Genomic DNA, 22,156 nt, shown 5'->3' on the forward strand with positions numbered 1-22,156 from the left:
GATTCATTAAGATAGCATTAACTTTTTGCTTTAATGCATATTTCTTTGCATACTATAAAAAGATCAGCTTCCAAGTTGTTCTAGGCACCAAGTCCCCAATTAATTGTTCCTAATTTAAGCCTCAAATATCAATGCACATAGTAATCCCTATTCAGCTCCATTAGAAGCCAGAGAATGTTATACTGTAAGTTTTGGAGGGTGGAGAGAGGATCATTCAAACTAGGATTTTCAAATAGCAGAACAATTCCAGGCTGTAGCATCAGAAACTGAAGGCCCTACAACAACATATACTCTTTCCCAAGAGTGTTTCAAGGGGAAAATGCACATAATTAAGCAAAAGTTTCCAGAAATTGGAATACATAGTGTAAGTTATTCCTCCTACACATTTCTCTTAGTTCATTTGTCAAGTTTGCACTCCAAGTAAAATACTGAGCTACTAAAATTTGTCATCTCTCCCAAATGACACTGTAGGCATAAGGCCGCAGTCCAGAGAAATGTACTGACGTCTACAGGACGAACTTAATATCCATAACGTTGAGTAAAAGAAATTAATATTATTCTATAACCTAAACTTTTAACTATAAAATTATGCTACAATAGCCTTCATTTCAATTCTGATTGGATTACTACTGCTCAGACTAAGACTATTCAAAATACACTTCTGTTTTGCATGTACAGCACAATACTGGAAATCTGTCTTCTGAAAAATCTGCATGTAATTATTCTAAATGCAGAAGGCAGGCCACTTTTGTAACATCATGACAATCATTCAGGCTTGCTGATACATATTTATTGCTCATCCATTTGAAAGTTTAGTAAAGTCAAAACCCCTAAGCATACTATGAATATTAAGTCTAAGCAAAAAGCTGTATGGATTACATTTTGAAAGAATTAATTATTAAAGTTCCATTTCAGTACATTTTCACCACTTCATATGTGAACTCTATTTTACCAACATGAACTGAAACAGCTGTCAACCAAATCACAACCAGGCCAATTTTGCTTTTAGCAAGAAAGACTCACAAACCTCCATCCATCCTTCGAGAGGTAGCTGAAGATTCCATCAACAACGCTTGCAAAAAACTGCCCTCCAGTGATGAACAGAGTGTTAATCGTGACTAATCTGCCTCTTAGGTGGGGTGGAGCAACTTCTGCGATGTACACTGGCACAGTCATAGATGCTACACCTACAAGAATAAATTTAATTACAGTTATAAAATCTAAAGAGATACTACATCCCTTTTACATCATAGAATATTATACCATTTAAATGAAACAAGCTGGAAGAATTTGATTTTCAGGTTCCAAAAGACAAAAATACACTTAATGAACTCCAGAAGCATACTCAGACTAAATGGGCACACACAGTGGTTGCTAGCAGCTCTACTGCAAGTTCAGAGTTCGATGCAATGATACAAGGAATAAGTCAGTTCAACTCCAATTGCATGTATACTGAATTAAATAACAAGCATAAATATATGTATAGCTTTGAAACAAAGAGATGCTATAACACAAGTAAGCATGACTGAGTCAAAAAGACTAACTGAAGATGCAGTGTTCACAGCTCTGAATTTTAAACAGAAATTCAGCAGTTTCCATCACCAATTAAAAAGCAAGGCCAACTATTATTCTTATTGTGCAATTTCATTATTGTTATACAGAACGGATTGTTTCTTCACAGTCTCAACTGTTTCTTAACTTGGCTTAAAAGTATTCCATATGCAGGGCTAAGAACCTTTCATTTTCTCAACACTGGTAGTATATTAGGTAGTAATTATACAATTACAGAATGTTAGAGATTGGAAGGGACCTCTAGAGATCATCTTGTCCAAGCCCCCTATCAAAGCAGGATCACCTAGGGCAGACTAGAGAGGAATGCATCCAGGCAGGTTTTAAAAAATCTGAGAGAAGGACACTCCACAACCTCTCTGGGCAGCCTGTTCCAGTGCTCTGCCACCCTCTAAAGAAGCCATTGGTGCAAAAGACAGAAATGCTCATGTGGAACACATAGTTCAACAGCGTAAAGAGAGCAGAGCTGGATGTGGTACCTGCTTTGGTGGTCTGAATCCACAAAGCCCTGATCTCATTTAAAGGCAATTTACATCCCTGTTTCCTTAAGAGAACTGACAGTGACAACCAACAGCAATTCTTCTGCAGTTATAAGTGGAAGTATGTTGGCAGCACATACACAAAAGCAACTGGGATACATCTCGAGCACAGTAGCATGGCTAGGCAGTAGAGACATCACATCTTGCATCTTGGGGCAGCTCCACTGGGTCCCACACAGACGGCTGCATACCAGCAGGGGCAAATGACAGACCCCCAGCATGAAACAGAGGTCACCTAAGGGCATGCATAGGGCTTCTGAAGCGCTGCTACAGTTTGCAGCTCATGTCATGGGAGGAAAGCTGCATCATAAAATGGCAGAGGCTTCAGCCGGTGCCCTACTGACTGCCTGACTCACCAAACTAAGAGCACAAAATGATCTTATCAATAAGGTTAGCCTGACAGAACCACTGGGAGCTTCCAAAAAGCTTGAATGAGGAACACAAACTGTTAACAATAGAATGGCATCAGAAGATCTTTGTTACAAAAGGTAAACACTCACAGCAGCCTCTCAGCATGATAACACATTTCTGGCAGAGCCCTCCAAGACACACCAACATCTCCCCCTCTTATTGACTGAGAAAACCACATTAAATAAAAAAAAGAGGGGAAAAAAAACAAAACCCACCACACAGAAAAGTAACAGGGGAAATAAACAAAGGCCTTGAAAATATTTATTCAACCATTTTTTCAACACCAACTAGTATTCAAACAGCCCTTTGTGTGCCTGATAGAGAAGTAAATTTTCAAACATAGTCCACCAGCAGGCATATTTCTCTTGCATCTTTCACTTCAGCATTAGAGCTAATTACAACTACAGCACCGGAGACAAGACACACATAAAGGAAAAGCTTTTACGGGAAAGCGTCAGAGTACATCCGCTTTCTGCAAACAAAAGCCACTGAGGCCCTGCGAGAGGGCCTCTGCTCACACTGGGGCAGAAGAGGGGAGGACCCTCGAGTTGCAGCAGCCCTGGCGTTGGACACGCTGCCTCACACACTGCGTGTTCCCCGTGCACAGCACAGGTATCTTCCCACCACCACGACTGGCCTAGCAGAACATTCAGCTCCACAGGACCAGGCTCAAAGGCCAGTGCCACACCCTCTGCAGGCAACAAGCAGCAAAAGCTCAGGAAAGGCTCAGCAACAAAACAAGCATCAAGCATCTCCCCTGCTACACCCTAAACAAGCTTTCATAACTGCCAGATTTGGGAATTTCTGACTTGATGGACTAGATGACTGATATCTCTGGGGGGACTTTTGAGGCCATTAAAAAGGCACGGAAACTCAAAGATGGAGAAGAAAAGAAAAAAGTCTGCATGCCACTGGCTATTTTATCATTTGGCCCATAAACACCTTCCCTGCTATTTGCAAGAATAACAAGGAAATGAGAAAAGTTTATTTCATGCAGAGCAGCAGAAAGTAAATGAGAGATCGAGGCCTTCAACATGGAGTTTCTCTCAGAGGCTACTAAAATGCCAGTCCCCATTAAAAGCTTTAGAAAAATAACTTACAGTTCCAAGAAGACCATCTTTGAAAGAGCTAATCACCTAATTAAGCTAATTTGAAAGGTGAAGATGTCAACATTTTATTTGGATTTTACTGGAAATCAGTTAGAAGAATGTGCACAATGTATGCTCTGTAAAAAAGCTACTTTCTACCCGCATTCAAGTCATAGAATCATAGAATTAACCAGACCAACAGCTACCACTAACATTCATTCAGCAAACACCATTGGTCCCAGGACACTGCTAGAGCCAGTCAGCCACCTAATGCAACACCTGCCCTGTACAGGTGAAACTAAAGCCTGTTGCTGTAACCTAAGGGTAGCATGCAGGTTAAAACCCTGTCTTGAAGAACAGGCATTATGACAGCAGGTGGTTTACTCTTTTTGCTGTGCTCTTGCCACAAAGTCAGTGACTACACGAATTAGCAGAGGAAGCTTGCACACCTCAACATCCCTGTCACCAGCTAGCCAATGATACCACCTATACAGCAGGCATTAATACAATAGCTGAAATTATTTATTATCAAACCTGCAATGAACAGCACAGAATTTCTTAGGAAAACCTAAGGAATTAAGAGTACGAGTTCAAAATCTCACAGAATTGTTCAAGATTGACAGGAACATCACGCAGTCTAGCCCAACCCCTGTTCACAACAATGGCCAGCTAGAGCAAGTTGACCAAGAACAAGCTAAGTGAGGTTTTGACCATCTCCACAGGTAGAACTCTAACTAAAATGATTCTGCCATTCTACAACTCCCACATCAGCTTTCTCACCCTAAGACTTTTCACAGAGTTTTCAAGAACAGCCTTTTCAGGTTTGTATTCAGACCTTACCACTTCTACTGAGCTTCCCAAAATGTGTAGGTTCAAAATATCCAAACAAAAAACTCAGTTCAGAAGATATGCTTATGTTAGGTGTTTTAAAACACATGCTTTGTTACTCTGAGTCTGAAACAGTGTGGCAGGAGTTTTCAGGAAATGGGAGGAGGCACTCAGGAAAACCTCCCCAGTTTGGCTGCCATCCAAAAAACCTTCACAAACAAACAAAAAAAAAATCACCAGGAGTTAAAGTATATACTGAAATAGATAAATTAAGGGGGAAAAAAAAATCATGCCACTTAACGGAAATAAAGTTTTAGATTCTGAAACCCTATTTACGCTACAGATTTGCTTTCAATTGCCTTAGAATGAATGAAAAGTCCTCCAGACTTTCCTCCTCTAATTTCAATTTAAGACAAAATAGAACACAGGAAAGTAAGTTCTTGTGAAAAGGCATCATTTGAAGCAATGTACTAGATGTTAACCAACTATATATAAAAAAACCCCCAAACTTCTAAAATACATAACCAGTATTCTTTAGGCAGTTATTTTAATAGCCAGATATTACAGAAATTTAATACTGAAGAACAGCTTTCCTAGCAAAATAAGAATGTCTGCAATGGAATCTTTCCTTAATCTTTCATATGAGACTGCTTTCATTTACACATAGGTGACATTTTCACTGTTAAACTGCTCACACTAAACAAAACATTCTTGCTGTGGGCAAGTACATTACTGCCCAACTAATAAAGCCGGTAAGTGACAAGACATGAGGAAAAGAAAATTAAAACAATTAACTGGAAATCTGTCAGAGAAAGTTTAAGCTCTACATTGTGTACAACTATGAAATCTGACACGAGAGCAGGCAAGCCTAGTCTTCATCCACTTGAGTAATGAAGACATTAACCTTCTGCCCTCATTAAAAAATATAGTTATGAAAAAAATGTAACAGAAGGTTCCTTAAAATTTAGACCACAAAGTGCATCTCATTATTACACAAAAAATATCAGACAACATGATAGACTAAAATCATCATATTGAATGGTTTTCTTGTTTGTTTTATGATCGTTTGGGAGACTAATTATTAGACCTGCTACTATAATCTCCATTGGAAAACAGAGACAAGAGAGTGAACAGCTCCATTTTAGGGCAATCAACAGAAAGCAGGTGTAAAAAGCTATGTTAGAATCACAGTAAGGTATTTGCAGTATGGATAGGCAAGTGTTATAAAGACTTCATTAAGAAGTTCAGGAATTAAATCAACAAACCTAACTGATAGGACAGAGAAAAAGCTAATGAAGAGCTACTATTATAATTAGGAGAATTAAAAAGGAATGTTTTAAAATGAGATTAGGGTAGTAAAACAAAAATGACTAAAGAAGGAATTTAAGTTCTTATTTATAAAAAGCATTTGGGAATAAATACTCTTTTACATGTTCAAATGGATATAAACGTATTCTGCGAAGACCAGGACTTCCAGCACAGCTCCAGTCATGTCCAGCAGACATGAAAGAAGGTGCATCATGCAAACAATATATGAGCAACATGAGGTGGAGACAGGATATTGAATGACAGGTACTTCAGTCCTAGCATAATAAAAAAAGCCCAAAGCATGGATGTAAGTATCAGTCATTTAACTGGTGTCAATCAACAACCAGTGTCAGGAGGGGCAAAAATATTGGGAAGGATTCCTGACAATTTGTGTGTTGTTGCTGTTTAGATTACTGCCCAAAAGGTTCATAAACACAAGATACAGCTGACAAGAATTGCTTAACTTTAAAAAGAAAACCTCACACAACTCAATCAGCCTTCCATGCTTAGGAATAAAGAGGACTGATGTTTAACAAGTACTAAGGAGCTGGTGTCTCTTTGCATCCTTCTGTCCAGCTTGCACTGACCCTTTGCATCAACAACAGGCAAACCCAGGAATACAGTCAGCTAGAAGGAGATCCACCTGCCCATTAAGGGGTTTGTACTATCTAGCTCCCATAAACAGTTCATGATGCAAATGCCTTTATTGGCCCATATGAAGGACTATGTATGATAATGGAGACTGTCCTGAACTGCCACAACACTCCAGACTGTCAAGTCAGAAACTAAGACCAGGATGTGAAATAATCACAAAAACCAAAAAGCAAAGATTCTATTTCAGAGTACAGCAACTAAGCCATTAATCTCTATTCTATTAACAGCAAAGAATCTTCAGGGCCTATGACACATATTTGTACTATTAGGACCTCCAAATGAACAGGGAGAAACTTCCTTCCAGAAGAATATTCATGGGAATGAGGCATTCTTCACAAGCATATAAAGCTGGACTGAGATACTTAATGCAGGTAATAGCATTATTTTTTCACACATTTTGAGTGAACTTGTAAGATGAAATTTTAATTAAGATGTTAAACTTTAATGCAACCAACTTTACAGCTCACTTCATTAAGAAGCTGCCCATAGTGGTTTTTCTACTTGTAAGGATTCCAAGCAGCTTTAGCAAGGATTTATGGAGGCAACCTCATGAAGAAAGAAGTTTATGGCAAAGGAAATTAGGAATTAAATATTAATAAACAGCTTAATAGAGGTTGCTACACTACCACAAAGTTTTAATATGAACTCATTGTTTGGTTGTTGTTTGGGGTTTCTTTTGTTTCTTTTTTAATTAAATAGTAAATTCCAAAAGAGAGAGAGGGAAAATTGACAAGCTACACAGCTGAACACCAGGCTAAAGTTGTCTTCCAGCAACTTTGTAGGAAATCTGATAAACTTCTTACATCTTGGATATTGGACGTGCAACCTAAACTTAGTGCCCCAAAACACTATTGATTTCAGAAGTACATCAGACTACACAGACAAAGTGACTGTCTTTCAGCTGTGTTCTCACAAATTATACTCTAAAGCTTCTACTACTGATAAAAATGGCATTCTTGCCAACCAATAATTTTAGAACACTGCTCCGCAGACAACTCCACAACATATATTAGACAGATAAATCTAAACAAAAATTATGGTTTTTTTCATAGTCATGCAGAGTCCTTCTCTGCTATTACAGTTAACACTTCAGCTTTCAGTAATGACCATCAACCTAAGGGGATTTTAGAGTGTCTCACTGAACATGCAAATAGGAAATACTTGAAAGACTAGTGCATTTGAACGCTGTTCAAGTACATAAATCTAAACCCTTCATTGAAGCAGCTTGTATTTGAGCAAAGAGGCATATGAGCAGTTTACAACTGGCTAGTGAAAGTTATTCCAAGGATGACTGGTCACACGTTCATTCATTTGAATCTCTCCCACACACAAAGTTAGTATTAAGTCCATTTCTTAGCAGCGGCACAACTATACTCAGGTACAGCACAGCTCTGGCATATATAAGTGCTGTGGGACAAATCACTAGCACTAAAACCACATTGCTTTGTGAGAACATAAGTCACACTAATGGGCAGATATAGACACATCTCCTCTAGAATGGTGGTCCAACATCTACAGCCTTCATTAACCACTTGCATTTTATTTAAACACTGATTTATTAAATGAGAGCGAGCTGGTTCATCATAGTTAAAGAACTTGTACACTAAGTAACTGCAGATTTCTATGTTCCTAGTCATTAGCCCAAAAAAGAGTGCCCAATATTATAACCAGTGACAAAAACTTATGGTAATATGTGGCATCCAACTGTAAAGGAGTCCACATCCCAGAAAAATCTGAAGAAAAATAAATGCAGCCACTCACTAGGTGGTACCTTAATGGATGAATAATTCTTGCTGTTGACCATGAGAAGGTTTTTCACTGTTTTGTGTATTGGTAAGGATCAAGAACACACCTAACAAACCCCTTGAATTGTGTCCACTGAAACAACCACAACTGCCATACTGTAAATGCAAACTCTCGTTAGCTTTTGTAAATCACATTCCATAGAAGAGTAATTAAAATTTCAAACTCTCCCTTGATAAAAACACACAGAGGCCAACCCAGCTCATAAGAAAAATTAAAATGCCAACACAGAGTACATTTCCCATATAATGCAAGCACTAAGATCTTTTTCTGACATCTCCACAGAAGTATCTTGCAAGAAGAACATAGGAAAACCACAAATCATAGTAGAGGGACATGAATATTCAAAAAATTGAATATTCAAGAAGGTACTATTCATCACAGTATTTCCTATGTTGAAATTCTGCAAGCCAAGGAATCTTTATCACCTGGAATCTAGCTGGTTATGAAATGGGGGGGGAAAATGAGCCATGACATTTGAGGCAAGCTGGACAAGAACTTTTCATGTACAAGCTGGAGTGCAAAAGTTTATTAAAATTTAGTTTACTCAATTTATCAGAAGAAAACTTAGTTTAGCAGACACATGAGAACATATAAAATTTGCAGGAATCTTCAATAACATACATACAGTAAATAAGAAATACTACCCACAACCAGAAAATCGCAGGCGTTCAGCTTCACCAATGTAAAGGAAGATACAAAACATGCCACAATCTGTGGACACTAGAAAAATAAGTAGGAGAGCTAGAGTGGGGGGGGGGGGGAAACACTTCCTCTCTGGGAAAAGTGCCAAACATTAGAAACAGAAACAGAATTTTACATGAAAGCAAACAGAGCTGAGAAAGTTTTTAAGGTCAAATGAAAGTAACTGTTTACATAAGTGTTAGAATCACTGCAGGATCCTATTCAACCACAGGCTGAAGATTAGTACTATATACACAAAACAGTTCATTTGGGGAAAAGAATTTTTTAAGTAAGTATTTTTATTTCTACCCAAAGTTATTTTAGGATTATTCAAGCTTACAGTAATCCAAAACATGTTAACAGGAAATCTGAGTGGCAAAGTCAGGAGAGAGTGAGACTTAATATTATTCAGAGACAAAATAATCAAGCTGAACATCCAGAAAATTTGAAGCAAAAATCTTCAAGGCTGTCCAAAGCTTAAGAGCATGCCTCTCACAACAAATGTCAGATCATTGTTTTAGTTACCCATACTTAGGCTTTTGTTGTGGACATCACATACTCTCCTTTTAATCCGGGCTGTGAAACACCCAGTCAGATATCTTTCAACTCAGCTGCCCTAATTTCTGGGTATCCTGCTGAGGGACCTCCATCTCACTGTGTACCACACAGGGAAGTTGTGCTTGTAGTTCATGGCTGTAGATCTCATTCCAGGAAGCTGGAATGTTTAGGACAAGTTACTCCCTTCATGCTGCCTAACTTTATTCACAGATCTAGCTGCAATATTTACCCTGGTTTGGGTTACTTCTGACATTAGTCACAATGGTTCCTCTAAAAGCAATCCAGCTAAAAGACAACATAATAAAAATGTAACATTTGAACAGTAACTCAACAGTGGCAGTTTCTTCAAAATAATGTAAGCAAGGTAATTCAGTGCTAACCTACATCTACATTTTCAATATGCAGGAGGTAAAGGTCTATTGTTGGGTCACTTACACAGCTATCAGTTCACAACTTTCCACACTGAAATGGATCTTCACCTTTTTCTAAGGTGATCCAGACAGAAGCAGATGAATTATTTCTAAAACAACATTTTTAGGCAAGTCTTTAATATAAAAAGCTCTCTGCATGCACAGGTATGCTGAAAAGGAGTATCGTTAATTTTCAGTATTGATTTTGATATGGCTCCCTCTACTTGAAAGGTACCACAAATTGTGAAGTGCTGAACTGTTATAACAATACAAGATAAACAATCAGCCCTAAAAGCAACTAAAACCTACCAAAAGCAACTAGTAAAAAGCCCTTATTTGTGAACTTACAACCCGCAAAAGATCTGTCACTGGGAACGAGTGAAGCAGCACAGATTTACACACACAATACTGCAAAAGCTTCTCACTTCAGCAAATAAGAGCACTTTATTTTTCTTTCACTTGAAAAATTATAAATAGAACATAGTAGTTTTCACCATGACAGCCTGTGTAAACACATATGGCAAGCACTACTTTAAAAGTGAAGCTTTTAATTTAAATAAATAGTGATTGATATAAGCAGTGCTTTGCTGTAGACGTTCTTTAGTACACACAGACTATGCACCATAGATGTTGCTTGCTAATAGCTAAGAAAATCAGGCAGATTAATTTGTTCCAGTCCTAAGGTAGTCACAGCCAGAGATAAGGAGTTGCTTCCCTAGTCAATGGCTCCTCCCCTTTCAGCAAAGCAGAGCAGGATGCACATCTGCATCTCAGCAACTGTTTCCCATTCAAGGCTTTTAATCTGATAGCTGACATGGACTTGTTCTAAGGCATAAGATCACAACAAGCAGTTGAGGAGTGGCTACTCAGCTCCTTCTGCTGACTCAGACAAGCAAATAGCATTTTCCAGCAGGGAACTATGGTTGTATAATGACCCAGAAATATGTGACAGAACTTAAATGCACAACCATTCCAATATGCTAGAAAGCCAGCATTATGAACACCACACAATCTTTACATGGTAAAAAAAAGGCAAAACCAAACAACCAATCCCACACCAAAGGCCCCCACAAAAAGCTGGATGCTTCAAAGACTAGCAAAGACTAGCTGTGTAGAGAAATTCTATTTTCAGAGGACAAGGGTAATGATTTGTTAGGAAAAAGTTCTATACAGAAAGAGTGATTGCCCATTGGAATGGGCTGCCTGGGGAGGTGGTGGAGTCGCCATCACTGGAGGTTTTCAGGAGAAGACTTGATGGGGTGCTTGGTGCCATGGGTTAGTTGTTTGGGTGGTGTTGGATTGGTTGATGGGTTGGACGTGATGATCTTGAAGGTCTCTTCCAACCTGGTCAATTCTATGTATTCTATGATTTGAAAGCTACATGTAAAATGAATACTCCCTTCCAACACTGCACTTTTGTTTATAAATTATTTTTTTCTTTTGGTTAGGCCGCACCTTGAGTACTGTGTCCAGTTCTGGGCCCCCTCAGTTTAAGAAGGACATCACAGTATCACTAAGGTTGGAAGAGACCTCAAAGATCAAGTCCAACCTATCACCACAGATCTCATGACTAGACCATAGCACCAAGTGCCAGGTCCAATCCCCTCTTGAACATCGAGACACTTGATCATGTCCAGAAAAGGGCAACAAGGCTGGTGAGAGGTCTTGAGCACAAGCTCTATGAGGAGAGGCTGAGGGAGCTGGGATTTGTTTAGCCTGGAGAAGAGGAGGCTCAGGGGTGACCTCATTGCTCTCTACAACTACATGAAGGGTGGTTGTAGCCAGGAAGGGGTTGGTCTCTTCTCTCTAGCAACCAGCACCAGAAGAAGGGGACACAGGGGAAGTTTGGGCTCGAGGTGAGGAGCCACAAACAAAAAGCACACACACACAAAGATCCATTCAAACAAACAACAACTAATCCAGAAAGACTAATTTCACTGCAAACTTAGTATTTTAGACAAAAACTATGGAGCAGTATTGAACATATTCATTAGCTATTCAGGAAAGCCATTCATGCTGTCTGTCTAGTTTACATTCCCAGTAATTTTGCCCTTGCAATGGGTAAATACATTGCAACCACCAATACAGAAAACTGTTTTTTGATCTGAATTACTACATTTGTTTTCCCACTTGTACAAGAAACACCACGATTTTTAGGAAGACAACCAGTTTTGTAACTATTGCTGTAAAAAAATAAACAAAAGCCTTGTAAGCCTCTTACAACCTAAGGCCTGATTAAAAAAATAAAACTTTCAATTACATCATTATACTGCAAGTAGCACTTATGACAGTAATTTAAGTATAAATTACTGTATGCCTAAAGTGAAAATATGAGTCACCGTGTTTGCTCAGTTTACTTCTATGCCAGAGGTTTCATAGACAAACAAGACTGCGTGTGCAAACACCAGTGATCCATGTAGAGATAATAAACCACATTTTTTATATAGGAATATATATAGGAAAACAAACAGTATCTGTATCTGCAGTACCAGAAATTGTAGGTAGTGGTGAAAAACAGTACATTATTTCTTCCTCAAGATACTTCCCATGGCATGCATGTTTTGCCTAGTAGGATGTGTAAGGGTGTGCAGAGCACACATGGGTTATCGGTATCTTGAGTCTAAAGTCCAGGAGCCGCTCACTTCTTCAATACAAGAGAAGCAGCTTGTCTTAAATGTGTAGCTTCCATGCAAAGTCTCTCCATGGCCTGGATTTTCATAATTACCATTTCAATAACAGCTGCTTAGTGCCAGGGAAAAGCAACAGGAGAGCATCCTACGGAAGAATCCCAGGTATGGATGTCTCAAATTGGTTTAAGTCTCAGAAAGCATTTCCATTATTAGGACATGGATCTTGCACTAGACTGTCCTTAGCAGAGGGACAAACCAGTGCTGAACTTCATCAGCCCACATAGGTTTATGCATAAAAATTACTCAAAATAGTTTAGATGAGTAGTCACAACTGCAGGACAACTGCGCAACTGTGGTGTAAAACTCACTCTGCCAAGTGATACAAAGATACTTCAACCGATTTTGGGGTGCATTTTCTTCCATTAGTTCCTTACACTGACAAAGGGGACATGTTACAAGTGAAGAATGAGGCTGCTGAATTTGTGGGGGGAAACAAAAAAACAAACAAAACACCAGAGTAGCTGTCAAGCTGTAAAGGGAAAAAAGAAATGGATCAACTACTCCATTATCAACATCTAGAGGACAAAAAAGTTGGGAAAAGTCTCAGCTAACTAGGAGTCCGTGGATGCTGCAGGTAGGAAAAGACTACTGCTAGAGTTTGAGGAAAACAGACTGCCAAAAAAGCTTCCTAGAAACAAGGCTGCAAGTCTCAAAGCCTCAGGGAAGAGGCTGGTAGGGAACAGAAGATCCTAGGAAAACCTGGAAGATGCTGCTTTCTTGGCTTTCACCTTTCAACAACTTGCATTCCTCTAGATGCACTGTAATGCACAGCCATCCTCTAAGCAACAGGTATAATTCTGCTAATATGGTTGCTTTACTCCAACTTTTATTTTGCAGATCTCTTTATTAATAATAGCACTCAGAGAAAAGAGACGTTAGAACCACAGATCACGGGAGCACAGCTTCGGAGTTCCTCCCACTAAGCAGCTCACTCTTGCCCTGCTTTCGTTCTCCAGGCATGTTAGCACTGGAGGACTGAGGAAGAGCTGCAGGTCAACCTGCAGGGAAAGCTAAGCAAACATTGTGATGTCCTCTGTAAATCTTGTTAATTAATACAAGACTCTGGTAACTGGACAACCTAAAGATTAAAAGGAAATAAATGCCCTTCTGTAACAGAGAGCACTGCACTGATTCTCTTACCAGGCAGTCTGCTCTAATGCCCTATCTGATAAGAGAAAAGTGAAAACAAGAAATCTAAATAAGAATTTGTGTTTGCAGTTCAAAATGGCATATCTGACAGTCTAATTCTAATTAACATAGATGCAGCAAATATCTTGGTTGAGATAAAAATCTGCTTTTCCTGGGACTTGCACTCACTGCACAAGTTGCAGTAAGTCACTGGAAGTTGTAAGATGATTAACCAGGTGTGGTGGTTTTGAGGCTCAGGTGCCTTTAAGATGACTGCAAAGCAGAAGTCCTCCAAAAAGACAGACACAGAAAGACACAGGGGGATGTAAAGGTCATCCCAGGATACTGTAACATACCATTCTATTCCATTTCCTGATGTTTCCTCTATTTAAAGGAACAACTGAAATGTCTCTCTGCTCCTCGGGAAGAGCGCACGCCTCTCTATTTCATGGTGTGTAGGGGGGAGACGGCTCTGGCTGGCAGGGGAATTTTGAGCTGCATCATAAGGCTTAGTGGAGCCTGGTATGCCTGAGAAGGGTGAGAGATGCAGTTATGGTCTACTCTTAGGCCTGCTGAAAGTAAGGGGGTAGAGGTTTCTGGAAAGCTCTGAAAGGTTTTGACCTGCTAGTCCCGGGTGAATGTATTCATTCTACTTGAATACCTTGTGTATATATTTGTAAATAGAATTTCCATTTAAACTTCCAATCTAGTTGTGCAGCCTTTTTTTTTTTTGTTTGACTCCCCAAAAAGGAGTAAAATACCTTTTCTGTCCTTTGGTCTGGAGTAGCTTGTGGCTCAAAACCAGGACAACAGGCAATGAAAAATTCTGTTGTTGTAGTTTGCTGCCCCTAGCCTCTTAAGTGCCCCAGCTATGACTCTAAGGCACAACCTCCTGTTAACTCCGCTTAACTCCTTCGTATTTGCTCCAAGTAAGAAGTAGATTCCATCCTCAAAACTGAAAGGTTTAGAGTTAAAAACAAAACCATGTTCTCTTTGAAAGTGACACTACATTCTCATGTTAGTTTTAAGTTGAAAGATTTATGCACTAGCTACCACAGAGAAAAACAACTAAATCCAGGATATCTCTGAAATAAAAAGTTTGCAACTTCTGTACTTAGAGCATGACTCTACTTTCAGAGAAAATTATGAAGACATTTCCATATTTGAGGATAACTGAAAATCTTAACAGCAGAGTGGGAAGCAAGCTCCAGATCCTCACAGGACTTTGTCCAAAGACACCCTGCAAAGTAACTATTGCCTCCAATCTTGGTTTTCCCTATAATCTAGTCACATTTCCCCTACTCTTTTAATTATGTTTTCACAAAGCAAGATCTAATTGAAACATCAATTATAGTAAAATATATCTACATATAAAAACAATTACTTTTATTTACATTTAAAAAATATCTCTGGTCCACATCCTCTTGTTTCCTAAAACAAAAGACAGGGTCTGCAGTCAACACTACAGGAGAGAAGCATCAGGAGGCAGACTTAATTACCCACTGGAGAAGAATCATTAAAGAGAGCACTAATAAAGTAACTGTGAGCAGAAAAGAAAGCAATAGTGATAGCTTCTAATAAAGCACTAGGAACTGGCAACAAAGCACAAAGCAGCTCATAGGTGGCTGGATCTCTGAATTACTCACTGTGCCAGTTAGTACCATTTATACTTCAATGCAGTAAGAAAATAATGAAATCCACGGTGTTTTCTCTATAAAATTTTACAACCCATTGCAAAGCACACATGTTGATGATGGATTTATACATAGATGAGGCTGGGAAGAAGCCTATATTTTAACAGAACCCTATGCTTTCTCCCAACAGAGGCCACCTCTTTAATAGCAGAATCCTCTCTCCTAACACTTGTGACCTACCACAATAATATAAATGCTAGGGAAACGCCCCAAAGACTTCTTCCAATGCAGTGCATGCTTTCAGCATTTCCAATGTCCATTCTTCATTATCATCAGGTGCAGCATGATCCACCTTTCAAATATTGTCAAGTTTGCATCCACATCCATCTGCTCACTCTTGAGTTTACATTGCTCTCCTTTCTTAAAGGACTTTTCAATTGCTAAAATGTACAGACCCTTTGAGTGGCATTTCAATATACCACATCAGGTATAAACTTAGGCATATAGGTGCATATATGCTTAGGTATAAAACTACCAAAAGCATTTTGTAGCAAAGTCCTTTCATGACTCTTCTGCCAACTGCTTGTAAGGAACAGAAAAAGCTCATGCGAGTAATTGAAGAATAAGCGTAGTTAGTGATACAGCATGTCAGATTACATTCTGGAAGTTAAATCTACATTATTCCACTGAGATACATCTTCAAAATTCTTTACAGAGTTGGACTGATTTTAGGCCATCTTACTTTTCTGTGCAATGATAAGTTATGTGACAATTTGTATGTGCATGTATGCAGCTATTAACACACCATTTATGTTTCCAGTTAAGTAGAATTACCTGTAGTTACAAAGCCAAGTGGGAATTATCTAACAGCCATTATTTTTAAATTTGTAACAAATAATTTACCAGCATTTCACTAAGACTGGAACACATGGCTTCCCTGAGCCCAGGCTTCTCTAACTTGTACCATGAACAGTACTGCCTGTCTAAAGGTCGAACACACTGCAAGGAGGGAAAGAGATCTGACCATAGAGGAAATTATCCAAGAAACCAAAAACTAATGGCTACAGATCCAACAGGACAAATTTGCAGAGTACAGAACACAGAAAGCAATTGTGAAAGTGAAATGCAGCAGACCAGACACTTCTCAGACTATTATTGCTTCAGGGATATACATATTTTAGTGACTGACAATGCATGACAAACAGAAATTCAAACCAAAGAACATGCAGAGTAACTGTGAAAAGGAGACACAGTAGACCAAACACTTCTCAATCTATTATTGCTCCAGGGCTACATGTATTTTAGTGCTGATAGTATACATCAAATAGGAACCCAAACACAGTCAGACATATACTGCATTTGGATGATTCTGCTACATTGGGAACGTATTTGTACAAGACAGAAGTACGTACACAGGCATTTTTATGTTTTACTACAACTGATTCATTGCTGTAAACAAAATATCATGGAAGATGAAGCATTTGTGAAGGAATATGATGTGCACTGCCTTCAAATATCAGCTTAAGTGTCTTATAAACTTCCCCAACAAATCTGCCCAAAGTTCTAAATTTCAGTTGCAGCTCAGCATGACATCCATTATTTTTCTATGAACCTACAATTACCTGATGAACAGATTCGTATCTCCTGTAAAGTGTTGCACTAATTAGTAGTTATGAAGACCACAAGACAAAAAAATTGATGTTGCTGTGGAATCATACTGACTTAGAACTGTGAGAGTGACAAGTCAGGCCTCTTGAAATTCCCACTTGCTCATTGCCACAGCACAGATCAAAAACTAGTTACCCTGTGTGGGTGTTAGACCATACAAGCCCACATTATCTAAGCCAAGAAATATACATCCTTACTCAATAAAAAATTAACAACAAAGAAAGAACTGAGCCAAGATCTATATACATCACTGGATAAAAAATTAAGCAGCAGAAAGAACAGCTCCATGTTTCAAAGCAGTTCTTCATGCTTTCTCCTTCCACAGCTGTTCCCAGCACACTAACCCTAAAAAATCTGCACAATTGGTTTACAGTACCCTCTTGCATAGCCATTTTCAATCACATTTCTCTTGCCATAACAATACAAACTGCCTAATTAAAATATCTACTAATAGAACTGTATGTCATTACCTGGTTTAATCTGTGCAAGCACAGATGATTAGATTTCTACTTCCCAACATGACTAGCTAGGAGGCCTGGATCAGACCTACCTTTTCACCAGTGTGGACCAGGAAAGGCAAGTGTATCAGGTGAGTTACTTTTATTCAAGTAGTACTACTTCAGCACTCACACTTCCAGTTCCCCCTTCTTTGCACCAGTGCATGGTTCTGCTATATCCCACTCTAAATGAAGCTTCCTCAAAGGGAAACCTGAGGATAAGAAGCCATTACAGCTACACAAACTGAAAATTTGAATAGTGTGACTATAACAAACTAGCCCATAAGAAGTCCCCATCACATCTAGCATGCAATGTCACTTCATATATCCTGGAAAGAGCCTCTAGGAAGAAAAGCATTATTAATACAAAAGCTTGAGACAGGAGGCTAACAGGCAGGCCAGACTTGCCCTCATGCAACTGGCACAGCTGGCACGGTTGCCTCAGCAGCCCATCTAGAACCATCACATACACAAATCCATACTCACGGATTAAAGACACAAGGGTGTATATGACCATGACTAGAGGCTCTATTAAGCCAGCCAGAAACGGGTTCAGATTCTAGGTAAGGAAAATCTGAAAAAGTAGTAAACAGTCCCTTAGAACTTACAGAGTGCATTATAGAAGTTATAGAGTGAATTACTGAGAATTAACTTCTGAATAGACCAAACAAATACTCTAAACAAAAGGCTGAGATCTTGCTAAAGATACAATCAGTATTATGGAGGAGACAAGCCTGCTGGTCTTGAGCTATGAAGACAAACCTTCTGCACTCCTGCATTTACAGACTCTGAGCAGTTTCCTTCTGTGCAAGGGAGCAATCCACATGCAAGAGGATAATGGTTAATCACCCAGGCAGTACTTGGGTGCCAGGCAAAGCAGTTAACTTTGAATCAGGGACAGGCCTTGCAGATTGATACAACAGCTTGTGACTTCACAGAAGAAAAATTCATAAATAGGTGGGGATACAATCAAAGCTAAAACACAAGCCACATTTTTTTTTCTTTAAGTCACCATCAGCAGACATTACAGAAAGCAAAATAACAACAGCAGAGCTTGACCTAAAAATTATGCCTTGAAACTACAGCTTTCTCAGAAGCATACATACTGTTGAACATGGTAATATTTTGTTTACCGTGAATAGCAACATTGCAGACTGGGGTCAAGAGAGGAAGGAAGTCCTACATCTGTAGGACAGTAAGATGCATAGTGGTAATCATACGGATCATACAGGTGTAGAGAACTATTGTGCCCTGCCCCAAAGTTCCCCAAGTTAGATCTTAAGATAAACAGAATCTTCTTATCCAAGTTTTCAAATAATTTAGTACATTTCCACTCACTAAAAGAGAAGCTGCCATTATTTATCTACTCTACTCAATGTGTGCCCAAATTTCTGCTATATGCAACAATGTCTCCTTCCAGTCAATCATTACAAGAGAAAGAATCTACATTCTGCCCCGTATCTCTCCTACTCAAGAACTACATACAGCATAATACCGTACCACAGTTACCCAGCTCAAAACATTACCAGTGTGATTTAATTTCCAGACATCATGAATGTCTACGTACATTTAGTCTTTTCCACCCCTTTCTTCAAGATCCTGAAGTTGCCCAGGTGGCTCTGGCTTTCCACTCATACCAAGTTGTCACAATGTGAATTGGACTGGTGAGGTCAGCAGTGCCTGTTGTTAATGCAGGAGCAGGGAGTCTATGAGGCAAAAGACTTAGCTGCGGAACTCCATAGTGAATAAAACCAGACTTAACTTTTCCCCTCAGGCAGATTCCCCATTCCAGTGCTGACATAGCTACTACTGACCTCAACAGTCCAATAACCAAGCACCTGTGAACAAACAAAAAAGGTCACTTATATGCAAACATTTGCTGAAGCATGTGCTTAAAGTGCAAACAGCTTTGGTCTTAAACAAGTACTTCCTCCATGCTCACTGCACTCTCAGCAATTTATTACCACACCATCTTTCTCAAATGTTAGACTCTCCCCAGGATCCATCAGCTTCAGCCAAATCACAAGAGCAAATACTCAGTGGCAAGCCCCTTCAATTTTCTCTCCTTAATTTCACAGATTAAAAAAAACATCTCAAGGGGGCAGCTACAAACAAAATTACTTTCAGAATAAGAGTTAGGCAGAGTAAGCCCTAGTACAGCTAGAAATAACAAATACAGCACATTGACACAAACCTTAATCACACAAAAGATAGCATAAGCAGCAGTGTTTCTCTGGTACTACCTCATGTTACACAGGTAGATTCCAAAGGAGTACTAGGTCCAACTCAAGGCATCTGACTTCAGGATCTTTCGTCAACTATACTACAAAGTAGGCTCTCAACTCTCTCTGTTCCCATCTGGAGGCTGAACTGTATCACAGGGCATGGGAACAGGATGGCACTGGTGCTCCTTCTTTCCTGCTCCTCTGGGCACAGCAGCTCGACCCTGCTACTGCACTACAGGAAAGCAGGAATACCTTACCTGTAGCTCTTCTCTCTCACCCTTGGAAATGGTGCAGGTGACACAGCAGGACCTGGCTGGACTGCAGAAGGCACTTCAGAGCAGGTTATGATTACTACCATTTTCAAATACTACCAATACCTAACTTTATTTTTTCCTCTGTGATTACAATAAACGACTAATGAATGTTAGCACTGCTTGTTAGTAACATACCAGATGCAACAACACGAACTCATTTAATGACACTTACTTAAGGTCACCTTCATGTTTTTTATGACTGGGTCAGCATGAACAAAAGAACACAGTCATACAGGAACAACCAAGAGCCTCCATCTCTTGAGTTATTCACAACCTGCCTGGACACCATCCCATGCAATCCACCCTAGGTAAACATGCTGTGGCAGGGGGGTTGGACTACCTAGTCCACAAGTCCCTCTTAACTCCTATCATTCTGTGACAGGTTGGGGGGAAAAAAGTAAATCCTACATCCACCTATTGATTAAGGGTGTAAACAATTCAAGATGAATGCAAATTTCAAATTGTTGGGTCATGGAGCACTGGAACAGGCTGCCCAGGGGGGTTGTGGAGTCTCATTCTCTGGTGGCTTTCAAAACCTGCCTGGATGCATTCCTGTGCAGACTACCCTTGGTGATCTTGCTTTTGGCAGGGGGGTTGGACTTGATCTCTGGAGGTCCTTTCCAACCTCTAACATTCTGTGATTCAAGCAATTCAAGCAGGCCTAAGTTCAAAGTTCTCATCTGGTGAACCAGAGTAGGAATGCTAAAACTGAAAAACAAACAAACAAACGAACAAAATGGAAAACTAGAAGAAGTTACTAAGCAAGGTGGATTTTTCAAGGCTTTGTAGGGTTTCTATGTTATCCTGGCACTGAACAAGGAACAGTAGAGAATTTCTTTCAAGAAATCAGATATTGAAGCCCTTCTTATACCAGCAAGTGCCAGCAACCAGTTCAGTACATGTTTGTCTCAGAGCATCACTCACTGGAACACGTTCCAAATCTACAAGACCACACAGTACACAACACAGGCAATACATGTGTAACACCAGAGAGGCTCTTCTGCTCTTTACAACTTGGAACACTTTCCCCCAGGTTTACAACAGGAAAGCAGAAGAGCTGTGGCTAAACACAGACACATCCCTAATACTGCCTTCCAGCTGCTGGAAAAGAATCTTCTTTTCCCCAAGTGATATAGCCACATTAAAACCACAATTATTGGTTTTGCTTCTGCGAAAGCTTGCAAGGACAGCAACAGTGGAAAAAAACATGCACATGATGCCCTTGACCAAAAGAAAAGGGAAACAGAAGGGCTGTTACTCCTTGTTTAGGTCTGAAACAGAAAAGATTAGCCTGCAGAAACTCCTTCTGCCTTTTCCCAGAAGTGGAACTCTTGCCTTAGGGCTCCCACTTCGGATATAGGTTTCTAATGCTATTTAATTTTGTCTAAACTATGAAAATATGGTCAATTGCCATGCTTGTGTGTGTTTGTTTTTACACAGCAGGTCCTCCACCATTTCTGGCATCTTCTGGTTTTGTGTCTATCATCTGGAGATCAACAATCACTTTACTACTGCCTCGAGGGACAATTGAGCATGCAGTTGCACATGCCTGGCTGGCTGTTGATTACACCAGAATGCTCCTCATCACTAACCAGCTGGCATGAGACCTGTGAAAACTCAGCCCTTCCCAGACACACAGTGTTGAAGAGAGACCAGAAAGTTCTAGATTTCATGCCTGAGAATCAACTGCTTCACAGGGAAATCCCACTCCTCCCTTACTATTGTTCAGCCTTGCAGAGCACTTGTCAGCCCATGTGCTAAACAAAACAGGTTTCAACAGGGTTTTCCACAATGGTATCCTGGCCTGCATCAAGAATAGAGCAGCCAGCAGGAGCAGGGAAGTCATTGTGCCCCTGTACTCAGCACTGGTAAGGCCACACCTTGAGTACTGTGTCCAGTTCTGGAACCCTCAATTTAAGAAGGACATCGAGACACTTGAACATGTCCAGAGAAGGGCAACAAGGCTGCTGAGAGGCCTTGAGCACAAGCCCTATGAGGAGAGGCTGAGGGAGCCGGGATTGTTTAGCCTGGAGGAGGCTCAGGGGAGACGTTATTGCTCTCTACAACTACCTGAAGGGAGGTTGTAGCCAGGACGGGGGTGGTCTCTTCTCCCAGGCAACCAGCACCAGAACAAGAGGACACAGTCTC

At 39.8% G+C, this 22,156-nt stretch overlaps 1 protein-coding gene across 1 annotated transcript in view; it reads right to left on the minus strand.

Annotated features, from left to right (window-relative positions):
• Positions 1 to 22,156, minus strand: part of SLC2A13 (solute carrier family 2 member 13) — a 127,833-nt gene that overhangs the window by 97,932 nt on the left and 7,745 nt on the right. The window contains exon 2 of the mRNA XM_054177901.1: positions 1,028 to 1,187. Within this exon, the coding sequence (XP_054033876.1) occupies positions 1,028 to 1,187 (160 nt within the window). The remainder of the gene's footprint in view (positions 1 to 1,027; positions 1,188 to 22,156) is intronic.

Source organism: Dryobates pubescens, chromosome Z (assembly GCF_014839835.1).
Source record: "Dryobates pubescens isolate bDryPub1 chromosome Z, bDryPub1.pri, whole genome shotgun sequence".
Taxonomy (NCBI): domain Eukaryota; kingdom Metazoa; phylum Chordata; class Aves; order Piciformes; family Picidae; genus Dryobates; species Dryobates pubescens.